The sequence below is a fragment of the Leuciscus leuciscus genome, assembly GCF_965113295.1.
Source record: "Leuciscus leuciscus genome assembly, chromosome: 13".
Taxonomy (NCBI): domain Eukaryota; kingdom Metazoa; phylum Chordata; class Actinopteri; order Cypriniformes; family Leuciscidae; genus Leuciscus; species Leuciscus leuciscus.
In genome coordinates, this window is record NC_138737.1 from 3,689,142 (window position 1) to 3,714,497 (window position 25,356).

General features: G+C 39.8%; 4 protein-coding genes across 5 annotated transcripts; 3 read left to right on the forward strand and 1 right to left on the reverse strand.

The window, feature by feature from the left end:
- The first annotated feature begins 191 nt into the window (after positions 1 to 191).
- ufd1l (ubiquitin recognition factor in ER associated degradation 1) lies at positions 192 to 3,362 on the forward strand. 2 transcript variants are annotated; one of them, XR_014210964.1, is made up of 13 exons: positions 192 to 339; positions 818 to 950; positions 1,085 to 1,117; positions 1,206 to 1,327; positions 1,426 to 1,556; positions 1,652 to 1,724; positions 1,803 to 1,871; positions 2,304 to 2,372; positions 2,469 to 2,516; positions 2,606 to 2,694; positions 2,780 to 2,861; positions 3,006 to 3,174; positions 3,209 to 3,362. XR_014210964.1 is itself a non-coding variant. In XM_082187901.1 (12 exons), exons 1-12 carry the CDS (start codon positions 337 to 339, stop codon positions 3,078 to 3,080), a joined length of 927 nt encoding a protein of 308 aa, XP_082044027.1. In that variant the 5' UTR covers positions 192 to 336; the 3' UTR covers positions 3,081 to 3,362. The 2 variants fall into 2 exon arrangements, 1 of the variants encoding a protein (XP_082044027.1); XM_082187901.1 differs by having other exon boundaries at positions 3,006 to 3,362.
- Positions 3,359 to 18,371, reverse strand: ciao1 (cytosolic iron-sulfur assembly component 1). The gene is made up of 7 exons (XM_082187897.1): positions 18,090 to 18,371; positions 17,203 to 17,351; positions 16,987 to 17,098; positions 6,979 to 7,067; positions 6,684 to 6,879; positions 6,487 to 6,562; positions 3,359 to 5,308 (listed from the first exon to the last, which is right to left on the reverse strand). Exons 1-7 carry the CDS (start codon positions 18,232 to 18,234, stop codon positions 5,074 to 5,076), a joined length of 1,002 nt encoding a protein of 333 aa, XP_082044023.1. The 5' UTR covers positions 18,235 to 18,371; the 3' UTR covers positions 3,359 to 5,073.
- Positions 8,522 to 15,290, forward strand: LOC309511975 (uncharacterized protein; the record flags this gene model as incomplete). Its single annotated transcript, XM_082187359.1, has 2 exons — positions 8,522 to 8,671; positions 9,090 to 15,290. Exon 2 carries the CDS (start codon positions 9,324 to 9,326, stop codon positions 15,288 to 15,290), a length of 5,967 nt encoding a protein of 1,988 aa, XP_082043485.1. The 5' UTR covers positions 8,522 to 8,671; positions 9,090 to 9,323.
- A 749-nt stretch (positions 18,372 to 19,120) lies between the features above and the next one.
- tmem127 (transmembrane protein 127) lies at positions 19,121 to 25,315 on the forward strand. The gene is made up of 4 exons (XM_082187906.1): positions 19,121 to 19,416; positions 19,813 to 20,153; positions 21,420 to 21,584; positions 23,693 to 25,315. Exons 2-4 carry the CDS (start codon positions 19,916 to 19,918, stop codon positions 24,001 to 24,003), a joined length of 714 nt encoding a protein of 237 aa, XP_082044032.1. The 5' UTR covers positions 19,121 to 19,416; positions 19,813 to 19,915; the 3' UTR covers positions 24,004 to 25,315.
- The last annotated feature ends 41 nt before the right edge of the window (positions 25,316 to 25,356 follow it).

Sequence of the window (25,356 nt, forward strand, 5' to 3'; positions counted from 1 at the left end):
GCAGGTCAAAACATGGTACAGAAATACGGTGATAGAAAAACAAAATGAATCTCGATCTCTTTTTAAACACATTTGTACAATTTATTTATAAGTTACACTAGATTTTTATAATAGGGATTTAACAAATGTTATGCATAGGGCGTGACCCAAGCTTGAAAGAGAGATGTGATTGGCTAAAGTTCGGTCTGATGGTTTGTTGTTTTGTTGCGTCACGTCCTACTACTCGAAACGCACTTCCTACTGAAAGGAGAGCTGCTGTGTTTCTGTTATTGAGTTGTCATCAGTATTCTTCTCATCATCGCTGAGGTTCTGCTGTCAGGCAGATAAACAGCTAACATGGTCTGTACTCGATTTTAAGCTACCTTTAAAATTGCCTTTTTAGCATTATGTCTTGTATTGTTCTAAACCGGCTAGCTAATAATGCTAAGCTAAAAGCAGTAGAAAGCTGCACTGTCACTGTGGCACAAATCATAAGATGTTTGTTTATTATTAAACTGACATTTAAGATTATTCGTTCAGCAGAAGATTCTTCCAAAGAGATTTACATGAAAGGAATACTATAACAAACAATTCTGACTAAGGAGACAACAAGTGCAGCAATAAAAGTTCCATTATTATTAAATGTTATTAAACTACTCTTTCTCTCTCTCTGTGTGTATATATATACACACACACACACACACACACACACACACACACACACACACACACACACACACACACACATACATACATACATGTCTAAGTATATAAAACCATGCATTCTTCAAGGTTTTTGTATTCAATATAATATATTTCTGTCCTCTTCCTCCCTCAGTTCTCCTTCAACATGTTTGAGCCCCATGTGGGCCGGGGTTTCCAGAACCGCTTCTCCGCTCAGTACCGGTGTTATTCTGTGTCCATGCTGCCAGGGCCCAACGACCGCTCAGATGTGGACAAAGGAGGAAAGAGTATGTCTCGGTCTATAATACTGGAAAGATGTTATTCCACATGGCAAGAAAAGCTTTGTGGAACAGGATTCATTTAGTAGATCTTGGGTTTGTATTTCACTGAACTAATGCAGATTGTCATGTTGTATTTTCAGTAATCATGCCCCCGTCTGCTTTGGACCAGCTGAGTAAGTTACATGCAGTTTATTAAATGTGAAAAACCGTCCAACTTTACTCTCTCCTGTGTGTTGATTTCACATGTGGTTTGTGTTTCAGGCAGACTTAACATCACATATCCCATGCTGTTCAAACTCACCAACAAGAATTCGGACAGAATGACACACTGTGGTGTTCTGGAGTTTGTGGCAGATGAAGGCATCTGTTATCTCCCTCACTGGGTATAACATACACACAGATCGACTGCTACTGGATCTGATTTGCTTTAGACACGTTATCAAAATGTCCTTGTTGATCATGTTTTACTGTGTTTTTTCAGATGATGCAGAACTTATTGTTGGAGGAGGGCGGATTGGTCCAGGTGGAAAGTGTCAATCTCATGGTGGCCACATACTCAAAATTCCAGCCGCAGAGTCCGGACTTCCTGGATATCACGAATCCTAAAGCTGTGTATGCTAACATAACACACACCTTTTACACTAAAATATATTTTTAACAGCTAATATCTAGATCTCAATGTGCAATATTTCTTTTCTTTTTTTCAGATTAGAGAATGCTTTGAGGAATTTCGCCTGTTTGACCACAGGCGATGTGATCGCTATCAATTATAATGAAAAGGTGATTGTCTGTTACTCATTATAATGATTAATGTGGGAAAAACCCTGATACACTAAGCCAGACATTTCTGTCTTCCAGGTCTATGAGTTACGTGTCATGGAGACCAAACCAGACAAGGCTGTGTCCATCATTGAGTGTGATATGAATGTAAGGATGCTTATTTTATTCACAGTTTACATAATATATGAACTCACCTAACCCCACCGACCAAACGTTTGGGGTCAGTAACAACACTTTGTTTATGAAAGAAAGAAAGAAATCAATACAGGAAGGATGCATTAAATTGATCAAAAGTGACAGTAAAGACATTTATAATGTTTCAAAAGATTTCCATTTCAAATGCTGTTCGTGTGACACTGAAGACTGGAGTAATGATGCTGAAAATTCAGCTTTGGTCACAGGAATAAATTACATTTTGAAATGTATAGTTACTTTAAATTGTAATAATATTACACAAAATTGCTGTTTTAACTATTTTTGATCACATAAATGCAGCCTTGGTGAGCAGAAGAGACTTTAAACATTATATTTACACAATACCTCAGTGCATCTCTAATTACACAATGTTTCGACCACCAGGTGGACTTTGATGCTCCTCTTGGTTACAAAGAACCAGAGAGACACATGCAGCATCCTGAGGAACCAGCAGTATGTCCTGTCCTTCACATTATAACTCAGTATTTTGATTAAAATGCACATAAATATCATTCTTACTAATCCTGTGTTTGTCATTCTCTGCTATAGGAAGAGGAAACGGATCCCAGTAACTATGACGTGGACTTTGGCTTCAGAGTAAGTCAAACAATGATTATCATTACTGCGGTTTCACGCTCCTTCATATGTTAAGAATTGGTGTCTTCACTTCCCGTTTCTCTCCACAGGCCTTTACAGGTTCTGGGAATCGTCTAGATGGGAAGAAGAAAGGCATTGAGCCCAGTCCAGCACCCCTCGATCCCAGTGACATCAAACGGTACCAGCCTCAGTCGGACCCAGACCACTTCACTCTCACTGCTAAACTGCACGTTTTAATATTTGCTGTTTTTTAATTCACACAGAGGAATTCCTAACTACGAGTTCAAAGTCGGAAAGATCACCTTCATCCGAAACGCCAGACAACAGCCACGCAGATTTGACATCGTGAGTGAAATTACAGGCCAAATAATATTTAGGGTTTAAAGAAATCAACATTTCTGTAGTTTAAATTGCCAGCATTAGATGAGGAGCAAGTAGTGTTTTTGCAATCTCTTGTCTTATTTTAATCTTATATTTACTTGTCTCCAGGATGACATGGCCACTAACTTCATTGCGTTCTCTGGGGAAGGACAGTCCCTGCGCAAAAAAGGCAGAAAGCCCTGATTACACATACACAATTGACCAGGACACATCAGAAAGTCCACTGCTGTTTGGTTATTTGTGCTGTTTTTGAACTACGATACACTCGACATGTGCAGTTATTTAATGACATGCACCTGGATTTCCATCAGGATCTTCCTCTGTACATTACAACTGTAGTTTTACAAAAGATTTGGCATACTGAATCCCCTCTTTTTCATATATTAGTAAACACAAAACAGTGACCAAACACATTTATATGCACAATACTTCAAATAATTTAAATAAAGATTACCCTGCTATTCATCAGACTTGCTCTTTATTATTTACTCTAGGATGAGTTGTTTGTTTTCTGGTGCTGTTACTGACATTGTTTTACAAAACATGACATTATCTGTTCATATGACTAAAGATTGTCCATAGGAATGTACTGTGTTAGTACAACTTGACATGCTGTCAATTACCACAGAAATTAATTTCAACGCACTGTTGAATTGCAAGTATAGGCAAAAAGACAGTATTATGTTAACATCAATCCAGCATGTTAAAATGGAAAGTTCCACTGCTAAAAACTATTTTACAGCTCAAATAATGTTTTTTTCTTCTTGTTTGCAAGCATTAATGTGCTTTTTTTTTTTTTAAATGGCACTTCTATTTTTTTAACCTTCTCAAACACCCCGTGGACGTACAGTACAGGCCAAAAGTTTGGACACATTACTATTTTTAATGTTTTTGAAAGAAGTTTCTTCTGCTCATCAAGCCTGCATTTATTTGATCAAAAATACAGAAAAAAAGATGTAATATTGTGATATATTATTAAAATGTAAAATAATCGGTTTTCAATTTATTATACTTTAAATTATCATTTATTTCTGTGATGCAAAGCTGTATTTTCAGCATCATTACTCCAGTCTTCAGTGTCACATGTGACATCCAGTCTATCACATGATCCTTTAGAAATCATTCTAATATTCTGATTTATTATGAGTGTTGGACACAGTTCTGCTGCCTAATATATTTGATGAATAAAAGGTTAAAAAGAACTGCATTTATTCAAACTAAAAAAATATTTTCTAATAATATAAATCTTCTTTACTATCACTTTTTATCAATTTAACACATCCTTGCTGAATAAAAGTATTGATTTATTTCAAAAAAAGAAAGAAAAAAATTACTGACCCCAAATGACTGACCAGTAGTGTATATTGTTGTTACAAAAGATTTCTATTTTTAAAAAAGTTTTTTTTTTTTTTTTTCTGTTTATTCATCAAAGTATCCTAAAAAAGTATCACAGGTTATGAAAAAATATTAAGCAGCAGAACTGTTTCCAACTTTGATAATGAATCATCATATTAGAATGATTTCTAAAGGATCATGTGATAGACTGGAGTAATGATCCTGAAAATTCAGCTTTGCATCACAGAAATAAATGGTAATTTAAAGTATAATAAATTGAAAACCAATTATTTTAAATTGTAATAATATATCACAATATTATTTTTTTTTCCTGTATTTTTGATCAAATAAATGCAGGCTTGATGAGCAGGAGAAACTTCTTTCAAAAACATTAAAAATAGTAATGTGTCCAAACTTTTGGCCTGTATTGTAAATAATTATGAGTGCATCACGATACGATTTAACTTGTATTGAATGCAGATCATTACTTTTAACACAACCATTAAAGATTAATTCACTAAACCAACTTTGAAAGCATTTAATATCAATACAAATTGATGGTGTTAAGAAAAATGAGTATGTTTCAACTTCAGCAGTGCCTGATGTATTGTAAGCCACAGGCAAAGCTAAAATATATCCACGTCGTTTAGAAATTCTGAAAAGTTACAACTGACCCATCAAAAAGACAACAGAACGAGGCCAGTTAAAAAGTGTATTGTCTTTCACTCCATTTGACCAGTGCTGTCAATACACACACAGTACTCAGAATAAAAACAGCCATTGTTATGACCCATGATGCCACTTGAGCATTTGAAACTCAGTGCTTTCGTCAGATCAAGCTTTAGTTATCCGAGTTGTACTTCCAGACGGCGAACTCTCCGTCGTCACTACAGGTTGCCAGCAGTCCCGTCTGCTTCGGATTCCAGGCCACGCAGTTGACGTCCTGATTGTGGGCTTTGGGCACGTGGGCCGACAGGAAGAAGATGGGCTGCTCTGGGTCGGCAGTGGGGTCTTCTCTGAACACACGGACTCCATCATCGCCACACGCGGTGGCCAAGGCACCGGTCAGACGACACCTTGGACATTAGAAGGATTACAATAATACAAGCGTCACTTCTGAACTCACAATGGTTGACAAATGATCATAACCATTGCACCATCTCGGGGCTTGTTCAGTGTTTAAGGGTGACAGGGTTTCTGCAGGTTGTATGAAGGTACAATTTAACCAACTAAAGATAATTTAAGAAATAAATTGAGGGGGAACATATGCTCTTCATTTTTGTTATGCATCATATTCGATACATCAGGCTTTTATGGCTCATATATTATATAGTGAAAATATGGAGCTCATACTCGAGGACTAAAAAACACCTCAATTTTATTCAGAGGCTCAAACTGAGCAAAAATATGCAATTTGGTGCAGATGCTGATATTTATATGGCCAAAAAGATGACATTCTGATGCTTGTAATGAATATTTAAGACAGTACAGCAGATACTTACATAAAATGCATATAAATATCCACTCTCACTCTATATCTGCCAATAATATGTCTTAGTAAGATGATATTTAAATGCTTAGATATAGGATCAAAGCTCTGGATTTTTAAAACATATAATGCAATACAATAATGATTGAGATATGAACACATAAACCTTCCTAAAAAGCCTGATGATCATATTTGAGACACATTTGAACATGAATTTTTTTTTTTTTTACTATGTATGGATAATCAAGTAAACCTCAGTTGCTTCAGTCCAGTACGTGTTCACCTTGAAATATTACTAACAATATAAAAGTTATTAAGTTTACTTTATAAAAAAAAAAAAAATCATTGAATATTTCTGAAGGTGGGTGTTTTTACAATTAAATTAAAAGGCTTTTTACTTGCTAAAAATATATAAAATATCAATCAGACGACAGAAGGCATGTAGTAGACTGTGTGCAACAGGTTTTCAAATATAATAGACTAGGTTTTATAGGGTTAAAATACTAATTTCATCAGACTTCATCAGACTTTTTAATTAATTTCACAAAAATGATCTCTGCTCCCAAACACTAAAATCCACCTTTGCATTACAAAAAACAAAACACGAGAGAAGAATCCCTCATGCAACATGTGATGGCATAAATGTTTTGCTTCCATTTTAGACATTTTTAATGCCTTTATTTGCGGAAAGGGGAATTTAAGACTTTAAGATGTTTTTAAGACCAGCAGAAAAACTTTTGACCAAAGTAACACCATGCATCTTACCATGCTACATCATATACTGTTCTCCCGTGGAATCCAGACAAGGTGCATATACACTTCCAGGACTCATCTGATGATCCTGCAACAAAATCACTATCAAATTCAGCCCAGCAAAATCTAGACTAGTACATAATGTAAATAATAATTCAAAATATCAATAGAGTAAAACTGTACAGGAGGAATCCTCCTAACGCTCTCACCATCTCCAGCCGTCGACTCCTTCCAGATCTTCACGGTACGATCATCGCTGCAAGACGCCAATCTTCGTCCCTCGGGGTCAAAGGTCAAACTCCAGACAGTGGATTCGTGTCCCTCTAGAGTGGCTCTACATTCCCAGTCATCATCTTCCTCTTTATAAATGCACACTTTGTTGTCATAACTGGCGGATGCAAGAAGCTGCAAAAGGAAACGAGTTTCACCCTTAAAGATGAGCTGGTCTGTGTGTGTCTGGAAACATTACGAGAGCGACAGAAAACAAGCACGTGAATGTCATACCTCCTGTGTCGGGTGCCAAGCGACATGCTTCACGTCCTGCGTGTGTGAATTCACAACACTCACACACTCGTACTCATCCTCCTCGTCCACTAGGAGAAGAAAAAAGAAGGGGTTTAACAAATCCTTAGTTGCTCCAAACATGTATGAATTTCTTTCTTCTGTTGAACACAAAAGAAGATATTTTGAAGAATGTCGGTAACCAGACAGTTGTTGGACCCCATTGACTTCAATAGTATTTTTTTCCATACTATGGAGGTCAATGGGACACATCAACAGCTTGGTTACCCAGGTTTGGAAGAGCTTGAGTGTGAGTAAATGATGATAAAATTTAAATTTTTGGGTGAACTCTCTCTTTAAGGCAAGACACTACAAGCAAAACCATTATTTTTTCCATAAACCAGACAATTTTGAGATTTTGAGCTATTTTGCATCCAGAACACGTCTTATTTCAGACCAGTGGAAGTACACAATACACATTTAAGAGTTTATTTGATTACACAAAAATGTGTATTTTGTCCTGCACTGAGCCAGAATTCTTCACTTCAGCCGCACTTACTGTACATACATCAAACTTTTTATCCATATTTATATATACTGAAGGTTTTTACAGAAGGGCTTGTTCATATACGCCTGATGTAAATAAAATGTTATTAGTGCTGTCAAATGTATATACACTATGTTTTTTGTATGTTTTTAAAAGTATCTTCTGCTCACCAAGGCTGCATTTATTTGATAAATAAAAAAATAATAAAAAAAAATAATATTGTGAAATATTATGACAATTTAAAATGACTGTTTTCTATTTTAATATATTCAAAAATGTAATTTATTCCTGTGATCAAAGCTGAATTTTCAGCATCATTACTCCAGTCTTCAGTGTCACATGATCCTTCAGAAATCATTATAATGATGATTTGATGCTAAAAAAACATTCATTATTATTTTCAATGTTGAAAACAGTTGTGTACAATTTTTTTTTAAATTCTTTGATGAATAGAAAGTTCAAAAGAACAGCATTTATTTAAAATAGAATATTTTCTAACATTATAAATGTCTTTACTGTAACTTTTGATCAGTTTAACTCATCCTTGATGAATAAAAGTATTGATTTATTTTATTTATTTCCCCCAAAAATTAAATAAAAATTCTTACTGGCCCCAAACTTTTGAACGGTCGTGTTTAATGTTACAAAAGCTTTAGATTTCAGATAAATGCTGTTCTTTTGAACTTTCTATTTATCATAGCATCATGAAATAAAAATGCAAAAAAACGTTTTCAACATTGATAATAATCATAAATGTTTCTTGACCATCAAATCAGCATATTAGAATGATTTCTGAAGGATCATGTGACACTGAAGACTGGAGTAATGATGCTGAAAATTCAGCTTTGATCACAGGAATAAATTACACTTTACTGTATATTCACATAGAAAACAGCTGTTTTAAATTGTAATAATATTTCACAATATTTGTAAGAAAGGTCACGCAGATGACTGTAAAGTCGTGTATGCGCACCTCTGACGCATATTGATGTGCTCTAGCGCACCCTTGAGCGCACGCAATGAGTAGCGCTCTGCTTCTGCGCAGATTCACGGACGATTCTGAAGCAGATGTGTGACAGGACGACGCGGCTGAGATTATTCTCCGTTTGGAGAGTGTTTAGATAATATTGTGTGCGTCACTGCTGAATAGTAAGTGTTTTTGTCTTCATCTGCTATTTAGTGATTAAGATAATCGTGTTTGTGGGTTATATTTTGATATTTAGCCTATCACGAATGTCTGACTGACGCGATGCTAGAGTTATGGTACTAATCACCTCGTTTATCGTCATTACTCTCCATGTATATTTACGTTATGCGTTCAGTGCAGATATTATTATCTATATTGTGGATTATATCGTTTTATACTTTGAATCCTTTAAGTAGTTATTTTCAGTATAATCTGTTACATGTTTTATTGCTACTCACGTTTCTGTACACGTGACACCACCTAGCGGCGGTTCGTATGCATCTGACTGTTAATGGTAATTGCATCGGTTACTGTCTAGTATTGAATGTATGGATAGTTAATTCATATGCTGTTATTCATATGTTATTTGTTTCCATTTAGAACCACACATACACTCATCTAAATGCATAATGGAAGACTGTATGCCCATGTCTACTGCAACAGTTTATTAAACACCATTCATTCAGATCTTGGTCTGGTTCATGTGTTCTGACCGACACCCGAGAGTGATTACCACACTAAAGTAGTTCCAGCAATAGCATAAAATACAGTCCTTATAAGTCTCCCCAACAAATGGTCCTTCGAGCCGGATATGTGGTAATTTCTCTCTAGAAGATGGATGATAGATTTTCAACCAGACCTAAGCGTCAGACTTATCCACCACGCCATTATGACGAGTATGAGATGGGGTACGTGCTGCCACCACGACATCCATCTGAATTAAGAATCAGTAGGCATGGGCAAGAAGAGGAGTTATATTCGTATGAGGAGGGAGCCGCCAAGATGACACCCTCTCCTTTCAGCGACCATCAGACACTGAGGGATGCTGGCTATACAAAAGAAGACCCATATGCTGAATTGAGACAGCGTACTTACAGACCTGGTCCTGAGAGTCAGCTAGTTGAACAGTACCCAAAAAGAGCACATCCTGAAAGGAGTATAGAATCAGCTCCACGTGTCTGGTCTACGACACTGCAAAATCTGTCTCCAGCCTCCCAAGCAGACCCTTTACATAGCAGTGAAGAGCAGTTTAGTGCCACCTTAGCAGAAATCCGACAGACTAGATCGGAGCTGAAGTTACTCACCGAGAAGGTGCGCAGTCTTCAGCAGACCCCTCAACTAGCTATAACACACTCTCATTCCAGTACATCGGACCCACTTATGCCTGCTCAATTCCCTACCTCCTCCCTAGACCACAGATATGTGCCTCCTCCTTGTGCAGAGTTCGACAGGGATGAAGTCAGCGAATGCGACGAAGTAGACTGGCCTGACCCTCCACCCTGGCCAGAGCCAGAGGAGCCACGGTCTGTTGGCGATGCTCCCATCATGGGCATTCTGGAGAAGATGATGAGTGAACTGCAAGTATTAAAGCAAGCTGTCAGCCATCCAAGTAGACCTCTTGCAGTTCCATCAGCGAGTCTTCCTGTCATAGATTCCAGACCTTCAGATCCTCAGACAAGCAGAATGCATCTGGGCCGTTCAAGTCAACGACAAAGCCTTCATCCTCAGCCACTTCTCAGAGCCGGTCCAGCTTATGAGTCAGAGCAGTACAAGAGTAACCTTCAAGGTGAGCATGCAGCAATCTCCCAGCCGTACCTGCAGAGGAGGGCTCAGCCAAGAACCCCACTTGATCTTCACCACCAGACTGTCCCACTCTCTGAGCCGACATACCGAGGTCCAATGCCAACGATCCCCCATTTCAGTCACAGAGACCCCAGCGAGTTTGCTAGATTGAAGATAGCTTTGGAGAATTTACTACCCCCAGATGGGACAGAGCTGTTTAAATACCAAATCCTAGTGGATCACTTGAAGCTGGAAGAGGCAAGGCTGATAGCAGATTCGTATCTGAACTCCCCCACACCTTACAGCAATACCATGGCTGCTCTTAACCAGAAGTTCGGCCAACCCCATCAGATGGCATTGAACAAAATAGCCAGTGTTATGGACTCGCCTGATATTCGACGCGGTGATCAAGCTGCCTTCGAGAAGTTCGCCCTACAGATCCAGGCACTCGTGGGTATGCTTAAATCCCTTGGCTCCCAAGGAGAGATAGAGCTACAGTGTGGATCTCACGTAGCTCGCCTGTTGAGTAAGTTGCCGCCAGAGATGAGAGCTGAATTCCGGCGCAGCAAGGTCCATCATCCAGGAATAACCTATACCCTGACTGACCTTTCGGAGTGGCTGCAATATGAGTCCTGGTGTCAGGAATATGATGGTACGTCGCAGTTGAAGATCCCCAAGGAGAGACAAGGGCCTAGACAGGAACATCGCCAGAAGAAGTGGACCACCACCGTCTTGCATGGAGCCAGAGAGGCGACGGAGAGAGAAATTTCACCAATGCCTGCGAATATCCCTGTCAAGAACAGAATTAAGTCTTACTGCCCATTCTGTAACAACTCAGATCACTTCTTGAGCCAATGCACAGAGGTTGTAAAACTGACAAAGAACCAATTATCAGAGTGGATCCGTACAAATAAAAGGTGCTGGCGATGCGCTAGAAACCACCAAGCTGCGCAGTGCAACCTGCGGAAACCCTGCAGCATTTGTCAAGGTAAACACTTACCAGTACTGCACGAAGTTAATTCCATGACACCTAAGACTGTGATCAAGACAACCAAAGAGGAGAGCTGTCTGGTGAATACACCTTCGGACGTGCTGTATGTGGACAGACCAGTAGATGGCAGTCGTGTGCTATTAAAGGTTATTAAAGTATTACTCCACCATGGCAAGCACACCCTGAGCACATATGCCATCCTGGACGATGGCTCAGAACGGACTATGCTCCTACCGGCTGCAGCACGCCACCTGGGCCTCCGAGGGGAGCCAGAAGACCTTGCTCTGCGGACTATACGTCATGACATTCAAATCCTTCATGGGTCCATGGTGTCATTCCGTATTTCACCTGCCGAAAAGCCTCAGCACAGCTTCCTCATCACTGGTGCCTTCACCGCAGAACAACTGGGTCTTGCACTTCACTCTTACCCCATGGACAAATTGCAGAAGAAGTACAAGCACCTTGTTGGCCTTCCAATACAGTCATTCGAGCAGGTGCAGCCCTTGCTGCTCATTGGAGCTGACCACCCTCACTTAATTACACCAATCAAGCCAGTAAGGTTAGGACCCCCTGGAGGACCTGCAGCTCTTAAGACACGTTTAGGATGGACATTGCAGGGTCCCACTAGACTTGTCGAGCAGTCCATTCACCCGCAGCAGTGTTTGTTGACCTCCACCATTCCCCAAATGGCAGAGCTCTTCAAGAACGTCGAGAAACTGTGGCAAGTTGACGTACTTCCCTTCAGGAACGAAAAGGAGGTCACCAGGTCTCGACAAGACCAATATGCTGTTAACATGCTTGAATCGAAGACTACCCGAGTTGAGGTGGACGGAGTCTTACGTTATGCCACCCCTCTGCTTAGGCGTAAAGATATGCCACAGTTCCAAGCCTCAAAGGAAATGGTAATCCCCAGCCTCCGGAACACTGAACGGTGCCTCGCTAAACACCCAGATCGAGCCAAGGCATACAGTGCTGAAATTCAGAAACTGACCCAGGCAGGAACTGTTAAGAAGTTGAGTTCCCATGAATTGACACAGTCAGGGGAATCATGGTATATCCCACATCACATGGTGACCCACAACAATAAGAACCGAATTGTGTTCAATTGTTCTTATCAGTACCAAGGTCTGAACTTAAATGAGTGGCTGTTACCTGGTCCCACCTTAGGACCTTCACTTTTAGGAGTGCTGTTGCGGTTCCGGGAACACACCGTAGCCATAAGTGGTGATGTGAAAGCCATGTTCCACCAGGTCCGCCTGCTCCCTGAAGATCGTCCCCTTCTGAGATTTGTCTGGCGTGACATGGAAGTAGACCGAAGTCCATCAGTGTTTGAGTGGCAAGTCCTGCCCTTCGGTACCACGTGTAGCCCGTGCTGTGCCACCTATGCCATGCAGCACCACGTTATCAGTCATAGCCAGCCAGAGGATGATGTGAGGTTTTCTATTGAGAGATGCTTCTACGTCGATAATTGTCTGCAAAGCCTCTCCTCCCCTGACCAAGCCCGGACACTGGTAGATAAGCTAAGGGAGCTTCTAGCCTCTGGTGGATTTGAACTCCGCCAATGGGCCAGCAATAAGCCAGAGGTCATCAGCCATCTACCTAAAGAAGCCCGATCAGACAGTCTAGAACTTTGGTTTGCTCACGACCTAACAGATAATCCTGAATCCGCTCTGGGTCTCAGCTGGCATTGTCCCACAGACACACTGAGGTACAAACATCGACCAGTAAATTATGATGCTCCTACCATGCGGAACATCTACAAGGTTTTAGCCAGTCAGTATGACCCCCTCGGGTTTATTCTGCCGTATACCACTCGTGCCAAAATACTAGTGAGACAGCTTTGGGACAAACACAGGGACTGGGACGATCCCCTACTGCCCCATGATTTGCTGCAAGCTTGGAGAGACTGGGAGGGAGAGTTACAAGTCCTGCCAAGAATCTCCTTTCCCCGAGCATATGTACCTCCTGCCATGGATGAGAGAAACATTACTCATGAGATACATGTGTTTTGCGATGCTTCGGAGCAAGCATATGGAGCTGTCGCTTACCTGAGGACAGTAGACCGTCAAAATCAGCCTCATCTCTCCTTTGTTGTGGCCCGTTCAAGGATTGCACCTAAACGACTGCATTCAATGCCCAGATTGGAGCTTTGTGCTGCCCTCACCGGAGCCCAACTCAGTAGGTTGATGGAGCAAGAACTTACCCTGCCAATAAGCCAGATTACCCTCTGGACCGATTCAACTACGGTCTTATCCTGGTTACAATCCGAGTCGTGCCGGTTTAAGGTATTTGTTGGCACCCGAGTGGCGGAAATACAGGAGCTCACCGATCGACATTCATGGCGATATGTTGACTCTGTGAATAATCCTGCGGATGATCTCACTAGAGGTAAGAAGCTAGAGGAGCTGGTTAAGCCTAACCGTTGGAGCCATGGACCACCATTTCTCCTCCAAAGCTCAGATAAATGGCCAACCCTGCCAGCAACAGTAGTTGAGGAGTGCCATTCAGAAATTCGCAAGTCTGTATTCTGTGGAGTCGCGACCATACCTGATGAAGAGCAGCACATACCCAATGTGCATCAGTACACCACTTGGAAGGAACTTTTAGAGGCCACAGTGCAGACGCTTCACGGGGCGGCAGGTCAGAGTGGGAACCCTAATGCTGACAACTACCGTACAGCTGAGATTCTTATCCTGAGAGGGGCACAACTGGATAGCTTTGCAGAGGAGATCAGACTACTGCGAAATGGGAAACCAGTCCAACGAAGTAGCCGTTTACTTTCCCTGTCTCCAGAGCTGGACGAAACAGATGGTCTCATTAAGGTCGGGGGCAGATTGCGGCAATCTGAAGACTTAGACCTGGCTGCTATGCATCCTATCATCTTGGATCATTGCCATCCTACCACTAAGCTTCTGATTCAAGACTATGATACCCGGCTTTGCCACCCTGGCCCTGAGAGAGTGTTTGCAGAGATCCGTCGTAAGTTTTGGATCTTACGAGGTCGAGAGGCAGTTCGACGGTATCAACATGCTTGTACAGAGTGTCGTAGATGGAAAGCAAGCCCTCAAGTTCCTAAGATGTCAGACCTACCTGTAGCACGCCTACGCCTGTATAAGCCAGTATTCTATTCGACAGGCATGGACTGTTTTGGGCCCTTTATAGTGAAGGTGGGTAGGAGAACTGAGAAGAGGTGGGGAATTATCTTTAAGTGCCTTACAACAAGGTGTGTACATCTAGAGATCCTTACCAATCTGGATACTGACTCCTTCTTGATGGCCTTGAGGAGGTTCATCGCCAGGCGAGGGACACCAGCCGAGCTGTTCTCTGACCAGGGAACAAACTTCCGTGGAGGAGAAAGAGAGATGCGGGAGGCCCTTGCAGAATTATCCCCAGAACTCAGACTCCAGCTTGCCAAACACAAGATTAAGTTTAACTTTAACCCACCTGGTGCACCCCACTTCGGCGGAGCGTGGGAGAGGGAAATCCGCTCAGTGAAAACTGCACTGTACCGAGTGGTGGGCAGTCAAGCTGTTACAGAGGAAGTGCTACATACTGTTCTCCTGGAAGTGGAAGGCATGTTGAATGCTAAACCATTGGGATATGTGTCCTCCAACCCTAAGGACCTTGATCCGGTGACGCCCAATGTTCTGCTGATGGGGCGGCGGGACGGGTCCCTGCCCCAAGTTGTCTATCCTAAATCTGAGCTTCTGAGCAGACGTCGCTGGAGACATTCCCAAATTCTGGCTGACCAGTTTTGGTCTAGTTTCATTAAGAACTATCTCCCGAACCTCCAAACCCACCAGAAATGGAATGCCAACCCTACGGAAATGACCCTAGGATCAGTGGTACTGATGATGGACCCTCAACTGCCCAGAGCATGTTGGCCGGTTGGTCTTGTCACCAAAGTTTACCCAAGTGCAGATGGACACATAAGGACAGTGGATGTAAGGATAAACAACAGAACTTACACTAGACCTGTAGCCAGATTGATAGTTCTACCAGAGGTTCCAGATGAAGATGATAACTAAGCCCTTATGCCTGTTCACGGATACTAGACTGATCACCTATTCAGAAACAAATGTGCTGCACACATTTGGGGGCGGCTGTAAGAAAGGTCACGCAGATGACTGTAAAGTCGTGTATGCGCACCTCTGACGCATATTGATGTGCTCTAGCGCACCCTTGAGCGCACGCAATGAGTAGCGCTCTGCTTCTGCGCAGATTCACGGACGATTCTGAAGCAGATGTGTGACAGGACGACGCGGCTGAGATTATTCTCCGTTTGGAGAGTGTTTAGATAATATTGTGTGCGTCACTGCTGAATAGTAAGTGTTTTTGTCTTCATCTGCTATTTAGTGATTAAGATAATCGTGTTTGTGGGTTATATTTTGATATTTAGCCTATCACGAATGTCTGACTGACGCGATGCTAGAGTTATGGTACTAATCACCTCGTTTATCGTCATTACTCTCCATGTATATTTACGTTATGCGTTCAGTGCAGATATTATTATCTATATTGTGGATTATATCGTTTTATACTTTGAATCCTTTAAGTAGTTATTTTCAGTATAATCTGTTACATGTTTTATTGCTACTCACGTTTCTGTACACGTGACACCACCTAGCGGCGGTTCGTATGCATCTGACTGTTAATGGTAATTGCATCGGTTACTGTCTAGTATTGAATGTATGGATAGTTAATTCATATGCTGTTATTCATATGTTATTTGTTTCCATTTAGAACCACACATACACTCATCTAAATGCATAATGGAAGACTGTATGCCCATGTCTACTGCAACAGTTTATTAAACACCATTCATTCAGATCTTGGTCTGGTTCATGTGTTCTGACCGACACCCGAGAGTGATTACCACACTAAAGTAGTTCCAGCAATAGCATAAAATACAGTCCTTATAAGTCTCCCCAACAATATTACTGTTTTTGTTTGTATTTTTAATCAAATAAATGCAGCCTTGGTGAGCAGAAGAGACTTCTTTTAAAAACATAAATCTTACCGATCTAAAACTTTTGACCAGTAGTGTATAAATAAATTATATAAATAAAATTATATAAACAGGCTTTATCCAATGCTCAGATTTCTGTTCAGGAAATGTATGCAAATTAGTGCATTTTTAATTAGATAATATGTCATTTGCATAATTAAACATAATAACTTGTCAAAAAAAAAGAAAAAAGAGTTGTCATAATGTTCTGTAATTAATCAACTAGGTAAAGTATGGTGATAACTATTATTTACATTTTGTACACTATCCCCCTGTGGTTTCTTGCCTTAAGCCCTGGGAAAAACGTTAGTCAATTATGTTAGATAAAAATTTTAGTGTGGGGTCCAATTCTCACTATCAACTAGTTGCTTATTAGCATGCATATTACTAGGATAGTGGCTGTTTATTAGTACTTATAAAGCACATATTGATGCCGTATTCTGCATGACCATATTCTACATCCCTTAATTCTATACCTTAACTTAATAACTACCTTACTAACTATTAATAAGCATTGATTAGGAGTTTATTGAGGCAAAAGTTGGTTAATAGTGAGAATTGGACCCTAATCTAAAGTGTGACCTTGCTATCTTAATGCACATTCCTGGTCTAATTGTGAATGATTCATCAGTGCACATCATACAAAAGGAAAAACAATGTTTGTATTTGTGCTATAGAAAGTCTTTTCACTATTCAATCCCCGATTCCTGACGTACCTTCCCAGATCCAAACACTTTTGTCTCTGCTGCAGGTGGCCAGTAAGTTTCCGGATGGAGCCCAGGCCACACACTTCACCTCGTTCTCGTGACCTTCTAACACTGTCAGGGACTGCAAACACACATGACGGACACACGTCAGGCTGACTGACAGGATATCCTGTTAGTGATGTCACTTCCTTCAATTTTTAAGGGTATGCGTATTCAAGAACAAACCTCAAAACCATCATCCGTCTTCTTCCAGATGCATGTCGTAGCATCAAAGCTGGCCGATGCCAGATATTTCCCACAGGGCGACCAGGCCACCTTTCTGACCGTACGCTGGTGTCCATCAGACAGGACACACTTACATTCCCAGCTGTCCCCTGAGAACACAAGACAAATAAAACAAATAAAATACAATAATATACAATATATTTTATTTACACTATCTGCGGTGTCATATAAAGATCAGACACAGACACAATATATATATATATATATATATATATATATATATATATTCTTATTTTTTTTTTATATTATTCTATTTTATAAAGTTCAATTCAATTCACATTTATTTGTATAGCGCTTTTTACAATATACATATTGTTTCAAAGCAGCTTTACAGAAAATGCACGAGTCCACATTACAATTTAGAGAGATATTATCAGAGGTAACAAGTTATGTATTTCAGAATGTACATATACAAAATCACAGTTAGCTAAAAATGTATTAATTTAAACAATGTAATAATTTAAGGCAGAAACAATGAGCTCATTGAAGTAATGAAGACTTGTCAACAAATTAAAAGTCTTGTGTCTGATTCGGTGTTTGACATACTTGGATGAATTAATGAATTAATGAATGAATGAGGCATTTATATATATATATATATATATATATATATATATATATATATATATATATATATATATAGCGCTTTCATATACTACTGTAACGTTACACCCCAAGCGTTTAACGTTAACAATCATATCAGGGGATCACCACCTGACCTGATCAACCAGCAGTTCAAGCTCACCACACACCTGCTATATACTTCAGCTCTCATATTTAACTACATGTTTTTATTAACGGTGTATAATATGTTTTTGCAGTTTTACCTTCTTTGCCCCATATTCTTATCGCGCGGTCCCCGCCGCATGACGCGAGGAGTGTGCCCGCGGGGTTCCACTCGACGTACCAGCAGCGCGCGTCTGGGTGCGCGCTCACCCTCTGCAACAGCTCCATCTCGCCCTTCATTTCCATACAACTGTATGATATTTGTGATTATATGACATGTAAATCTTCCCCTGTCTCTCTCTCTCTCTCTTAAATGTCACAACTTCAAGACTTCTGTTTATCAGCGGCTCCCCACTTCCTGCTTTGTGCTTCAGTGTTTTTCGCTGTTGATACAAATGCACGGCAGTAGCGCCACCATCAGGAGTGTAGCGGAAGTTATCTTGCAGAATATGCAATTCAAGTCATTTCTATTATTTTATTTATTATATATATATATATATATATATATATATATATATGTGTTAAACGTGTTGTTTGCTGTGTGATGTTGTATGTATTAGCTATTAACTAAAAGAGTTTAATTATTTAAGCGGAAGTTAATTAGTTAATAATTATTTAAGCGGAAATAAATATATATTTATGTGAACGAATGATGTTACAAAAAATGCTTATAGAGTAAGTTATATTATTGTATTTATTATTATTTAATATATATATGTTAAACGTTTTGTTTGCTGTGTGATATTGTATGTATTAGCTGTTAACTAAAAGAGTTTAATTATTTAAGCGGAAGTTAATTATTTAAAAATTATTTAAACGGAAATAAATATATATTTATGTGATTTAAAAAAAAAAAAAATATATATATATATTTAACCTAACCCTGTATGATATTGTATTAGCTATTAACTAAAATAGTTTAATTATTTAATTGTGTTTAATTGTGCACTGTTAAACAAGGGTGGAAGGATCTCTGTAAGAACATGTATTATGAGTGGAAATTCTTATATGGCATCACATTTATACAATAGTTTCAATTCCTCAAACTAAACGTCATGCATGTGCTCGAGCACTGACGTCTGTTAAAGGACGCGTCTGATTGGCTTAAACAGCAACACACAGGAAACGGAAGTCCGAGGCAGGAGAATCTCCGTCTGATGGAGGAAGCGGACGGACTATTGTTTACGTTTTTAACTGGAAATCAAGAATAAAACACACGAAAATGTCTTCGATGTAGCGGCGATCAGCGGGACCATTCGAAGCTGAACATATTACAATTTGGTTTTAATAAGTTGTTTTATATTTTGGTGTGATTTGAGAAGGTTTTAAAGGGTTTTGTGTGTGTTGTAAAGGTGTAAGGCCAGTTCACGCCACAAATGATCAAATTTGATTAAAAACCGACAGAGGAGCTTCAGTCACAGCAAACTGGTAAATATAATCTTTAAATAAAAGTTTGTGATAAATATAGATAGGCTTTTAATCTTTTGTTATATAACAGGAAGAGCTTTTTTAAAAAAACACATACTTTTTTTATGTATTATTCTGTTATTAAGTGTCTTTTTATACTGACCAGTAATCATTAGTGTATATAGATAGATAGATCGATAGGTTAACAGTTAATAACAAGTCTATGTAAATCTGCTGTATTATCAGTAATGCCTATCTATAACTATAATTAGATAACTACTATTATTCTTACTTATTACATCATTAGTTATTTTTTTATGATTATTTCCTTAATTATGTCACTGATTAGTTCTAAGTACTTAGTCTTATCTTTTTCTCCAGAGTTAATATAACATGATTTTTGTTTGGATTTTTCAGCTGTAGTGCCGGTGGAGGTCGAACCCCAGAGCTGCCCACTCTCTCTCCGGTGTATTTGAGTTTTGCTATTTTTGATCGAGGCTTTTCAGTAGGTTTAAGGACCATGTACGCACCCCCGGGAACTGCTCTGCCTGGCAACCGAAGGAGGAGAGGTGGTACGGCTCTACCCAAACAGCCCGAGAGGAGTCTGGCGTCGGCGCTGCCCGGGGCGCTCTCCATCACGGCTCTCTGTACGGCCCTGGCAGAACCGGCCTGGCTCCGCGTCCATGGAGGAACCTGTCCCAGACAGGAGATCGGTGTCGCAGATGTCCTGGGATATATAGATGACAGTCTCATCAAGGGTTGGTATCCCAAACTGTTTTAAAGCTGAATTTCATTTTTAGTGTCACATGATCCTTCAGAAATCATTCTAATATGTGGATTTGCTTCTCAAGATACATTTCTTCTTCTTCTTCTTCTTCTTATTATTATTATTATCATCAATGTTGAAAACAGTTGTGCTGCTTCATATTTTTGTGGAAACTGTGATACACTTTGTGTCCAATATTCTTTGATCAATATAAAGTTCAAAAGAACAGCATGTATTTGAAATAGAAATCTTTTGTAACATTATAAATGTCTTTACTGTCACTTTTGATCAATTGAATGCATCCTAATTCCTTTAAAAACTTGTAACAATTTACAATAAGGTCTAATTTGTTAATATTAGTTAATGCATCAACTAACAATGAGCAGCATATACTGCCCGGCCAAAAAAAAAATGTATATAATATTCCAGCCATATTCCAAGATGACAAAGTCAAGATTCATCAGGCTCAAACTGTGAAAGAATGGTTGGTAGGAGCATGAAGACTCATTTTCACACATGAATTGGCACCAGACCTTAAATTTATTGAAAGTTTTTAGGATGTGCTGGAGGAGACTTTACAGAGTGCTGGACTCAATAGAATATCTTGACCAAAAAATTATGCACCACTTGATAATAAATGTTGTGATGTTATTTCCATCAAGAGGTGTATATATTTTTGGCCAAGACCCTGTATTGATTATTCTGGAATATGGCCATGATGTGTTTTCCTAGTTCCTACATAGATGTTTAAGAAATGAAAAGCTACACACTCCTACAATTAGGGTTAAAAGAACTGTTGCCAAACATATATCATGTAGAAACATCATAATCACTGCAATAATTATTCAGTCATTGACTCTTAATCATTTGCATATTTAAATCCAAACAGCAGTTTTTATTTTTTTTTGTCCGGGCACTGGCAGTGTATATTTACACCACTTATTAACCTGTTAATATGCATTAACTAATGTTAACAACTACGACGTTTGATCTTAAAAATAAACATTAATTGTACTAAATTAACATTAAGTACAAATTGCTGTAGCAGTATTGATCAATCTTAGTTCATGTTAACTAACATATTCAACTAATGTTAACAAATGAAATCTTATTGTAAAGTGTTACCAAAAAATCTTCTTGACTCCAAACTTCTGACTGGTAGTTTGCGTAGATTACATAATCAAAGTTGTTAAGTTCCGATATTGAGCTCTTGTACTTGCTCTGTTAATGATAAACTTCTGTCACTTCTCTCTCACAGATAACTGTATAAACTCTCAGTCCATCCTGCTCTTGCGGGTCATCGCTGCTTTCTGTTTTTTGGGCATTCTGTGCAGCCTGACGGCATTTCTGCTGGATGTCTTTGGACCCAAACACCCAGCCCTCAAGATCACACGCAGATACGCTTTCGCTCACATCCTCACAGGTATGACTTCACGAAGGATTTAGTTCTTAATATTAATACAGTTATTTGTTTTAGTTTTAAAGCGCTACTTCACCGATTAGCATTAAGCTTTTGTATCGGTAGAAACCTGCTAATATTTTCAAATGACCGTGCTTCCCTCCCTCATGTCCCTCTGAGACGAGAGATTTCTGTATTGTGTGTCTGGAAAAAAACCTCAGATGACACTTCATTTAGGGGATCCCCATAGGGGGATCTCACGATAAAACGCCGTCTTTTCAGTTTCGAGTCGACTAGTAGCCTAGTTGTATAATTTCTCCCAATACTGCCCTCTGTAACCGGTAAGCGTGGCTTGGGAGTGTCCTTGTTGGGCAGCGAAGCAAGTGCATTCTGGGAGTTGTTGTCTTTCATCCACATGAGCCAAAAATACATTTTCTGGCTTTTCTCAGTCTAGAAGGCTCCAACTTCTAAAATAATTTCACATTTCTACTACATAAATGACCCAATTTAAATACACATTCATCTTTCCAGCGGTGAAATATCCCTTTAACAGTCAACTAATACTCTAATAGTGAGAGTTTGTTGACATGTAGTTGCAAGTTAGTAGAATGTCTAAAGTGGACTATCGAAATAGCGTATTAATTTGTGTCTATCTATCTAAAACGGCGTCTTTTCAGTTTCAAGTCGACTAGTAGCCTAGTTGTATAATTTCTTCCGATACTGCCCTCTGTAACCGGTAGGCGTGGCCAGGGCTGTACAGTGCGAGCATTTCACTCGCATATGCGCCTAAAAATAGTTTGTGCGAGTAGAAAAAATAAAAAGGGAGCACCGGTGCGACTACGGATTTCAACCCTTTCATTCGCATTTTGCTCCTAAACTAAATCCATACTATGTGTATCAAAGTAGAGTAGCCCACAATTCTCGCGCATCTCTGTATAAAAAATGGACAAGCACTGTCCTACAACTTCTTTTTCACACCTGCAAAACACAGAACTCATGTGATGAGATGCGGTGACGTCGCCCTGCGGCGAGTTTATGAATGAAAACATCCGCGCCGCCCGGCCAGCACGGGCGATTCACCGCCCCCGGAAGTTAAAATTAGGACAGATTGATCTCTCTGTCTCTCTGTCTGTGTGTGTGTGTGTGTGTGTGTGTGTGTGTGTGTGTGTGTGTGTGTGTGTGTGTGTGTGTGTGTGTGTGTGTGTGTGTGTGTGTGTGTGTGTGTGTGTGTGTGTGTGTGTGTGTGTGTGTGTGTGTGTACGTGTGTGTGTACGTGTGTGTGTACGTGTGTGTACGTGTGTGTACGAGAGGAGGACTAGTTTCTCCACGCCACTGCGGAGTCCGACGATGCGGTGGAGTTGAGCGGAGCGATATCGGTGTGACAGTCGTAGCCCGCTCAACTCGAACGTTCAAGGAAAATTAACTGACCGTGTACAATGAAGAGAATTGACTCGTATTTCCTAAAAAAGCAAAGCGAAACCGCTGACAGAGCGGACATCGGTGAGAGAAATGTGGGAGAAGTGGAATCTGGGACTGACGATGTTGACTCCGTCGAGCCGGAGGAGATGCCAACAGTTAGCCTAGCTAGCACCGGTAGTGCTAGCAAGGTTTACAAATTTAAAGGACTATGATCCAAGTCCTGCAGTGGACCGCTGGATGAACTCAGCCAAGCGTGCCAGGCGACTTGACTACAAAAAGATGTGGGACAGGGGTGTTCTCTGTGTTTAATTGAGGGTTACAGTAGGCCTTATGATGGCCCTGTGTTTATATGTATTAGTGCACATGTGTTACTGTGTACGTGATTTGAGTGTAAAATAATAAAATTGTGTTATTTATGAAATTTAGTAGTGCTCCTAAATTTTTTTCTGTGCTCCTAAATTTTTTCACTAGGAGCACTTGTGCTCCTAGTGAAAAAGCTAAGCGTACAGCCCTGGGCGTGGCTTGGGAGTGTCCTCGTAGGGCAGCGAATCAAGTGCATTCTGGGAGTTGTTGTCTTTCATCCACCTTTCTCAGTCTAGAAGGCAGCAACTTCTAAAATAATTTCACATTTCTACTACATAAATGACCCAATTTAAATACACATTCATCTTTCCAGCTGTGAAATATCCCTTTAATGAATCTGTGTGTTCCAGTGCTCCAGTGCGCGACAGTGATCGGCTTCTGCTACTGGGCCTCGGAACTGATTCTGTCCCTGCAGCAGCAGCACAAGAAGTACCACGGCTCGCTCATCTACGTCACGTTCGCCATCAGCTTCTACCTGGTGGCCGGTGCGGGCGGAGCCTCTATTTTAGCCACAGCGGCAAACCTGCTCCGTCATTACCCCACTGAGGAGGAGGAGCAAGCCCTGGAGCTCCTCTCCGAGATGGAGGAGAGCAGTGAAACATACCCAGTTGACTACGACATTACCAACCAATTCCAGCCTCCACCGGCCTACACACCCTGATCGCCATATTCCCGCGTGTTCGCTGCCCAACGCCACTCCTGTCTTCTTCACGTGCCACCTTTGGCCTTCAGACAAAGAAATGATGCTCAGATTTTAGGTGACCCATCAAAAATGAATATATACTGTATATATATTCAATATTCCAGATCATGCAGAATGCCCATATCCATGCACACATTTAAATGAGCGTTTTACTTCAGCAGACAGAGCTTGCGTGCATGGAAGAAATCAAAGAGAGTAATTCTGGCATTGCTTGTAGAATTCCATTTGAATTCATCTTGCAGTAGTTTGCATGTATCTGGCAGTAAAAACCCACACACTTTGAAACAAGTTTTTTTGGCACGCTTTTATTATTGATTGAAGACTTGAAGCATCTCGGCATCATGCTTGTTGAAGATGCGTTTACTGGAGCCTAAACTGTGCAGAATTAGTCTGTATAATCATCCAAAGGTATCTTTTTTTTCTGCCTCATCGCAGGTTTATCACATTTTCCATATTTGTCACAGGTTTATCATGTTTTCCAAATGTTAAGCTGCACTTTTGACTTTTGTTCCTGTTTTTCAAGTGGTCATTTATAGACACTTTCCTTTGTAAAAAAAACACACAAAAAAAAACATTTAATAATAATTTTTTTTAATCATGCTAGGTATCAATGTATCCTTTTATTTATTTGAATTTATCAATAGCCCACAGATGCTGCCATATCTGCACACTTCTGGATTCACCCCATCACATTTTTAAAAATAATTTCAATAGGCTTTTAATCAGTTATTGTAATGTTATTTTAACGCACATATAGCCGCAAATACCCAAGATAGATGGACAAATTATTTATTATTTATTATCTGGTTGACATAGACTCTCAAAGAAACTAGAAAGCAAATATTTTATGTACCTGTAATTTGGAGGCGTTCAGGTTTGCCAACATCACATCGTAAGTTTATTCTGTATTAATTGGATTTTAATTTTTGTTTTTTAGTGCAATTGTGTTTGGTGTGTTTTGATAAGTGTTCGTGTGAGCGCAAGGATGTTCTGATGAAAGAGTCTTAACACATTTGATCAAGATTGTATCCCCAAATTACTTGTTCTAGCTTTTGCTCTGGTCTGATTATTTTTGATAAAATCACTGCATGGAATTTGATACTGCACTTGTGTTGCATAAATGGACTGTACTTGTTCAGATTTCACTTTTTTATTTTTTAGTAATCTGGTGGTTTTGTGTTTTAGATTATTTTACATTTCCCTTCTTGTGTTTCATTTAAAGAAATACGTTTACTTACATGGAGAATAAAGAGAAAAAATAAATTCGAAACTGTGTGCGTGCATGTTTTGTTTCCTCAATGCGTGTGCACG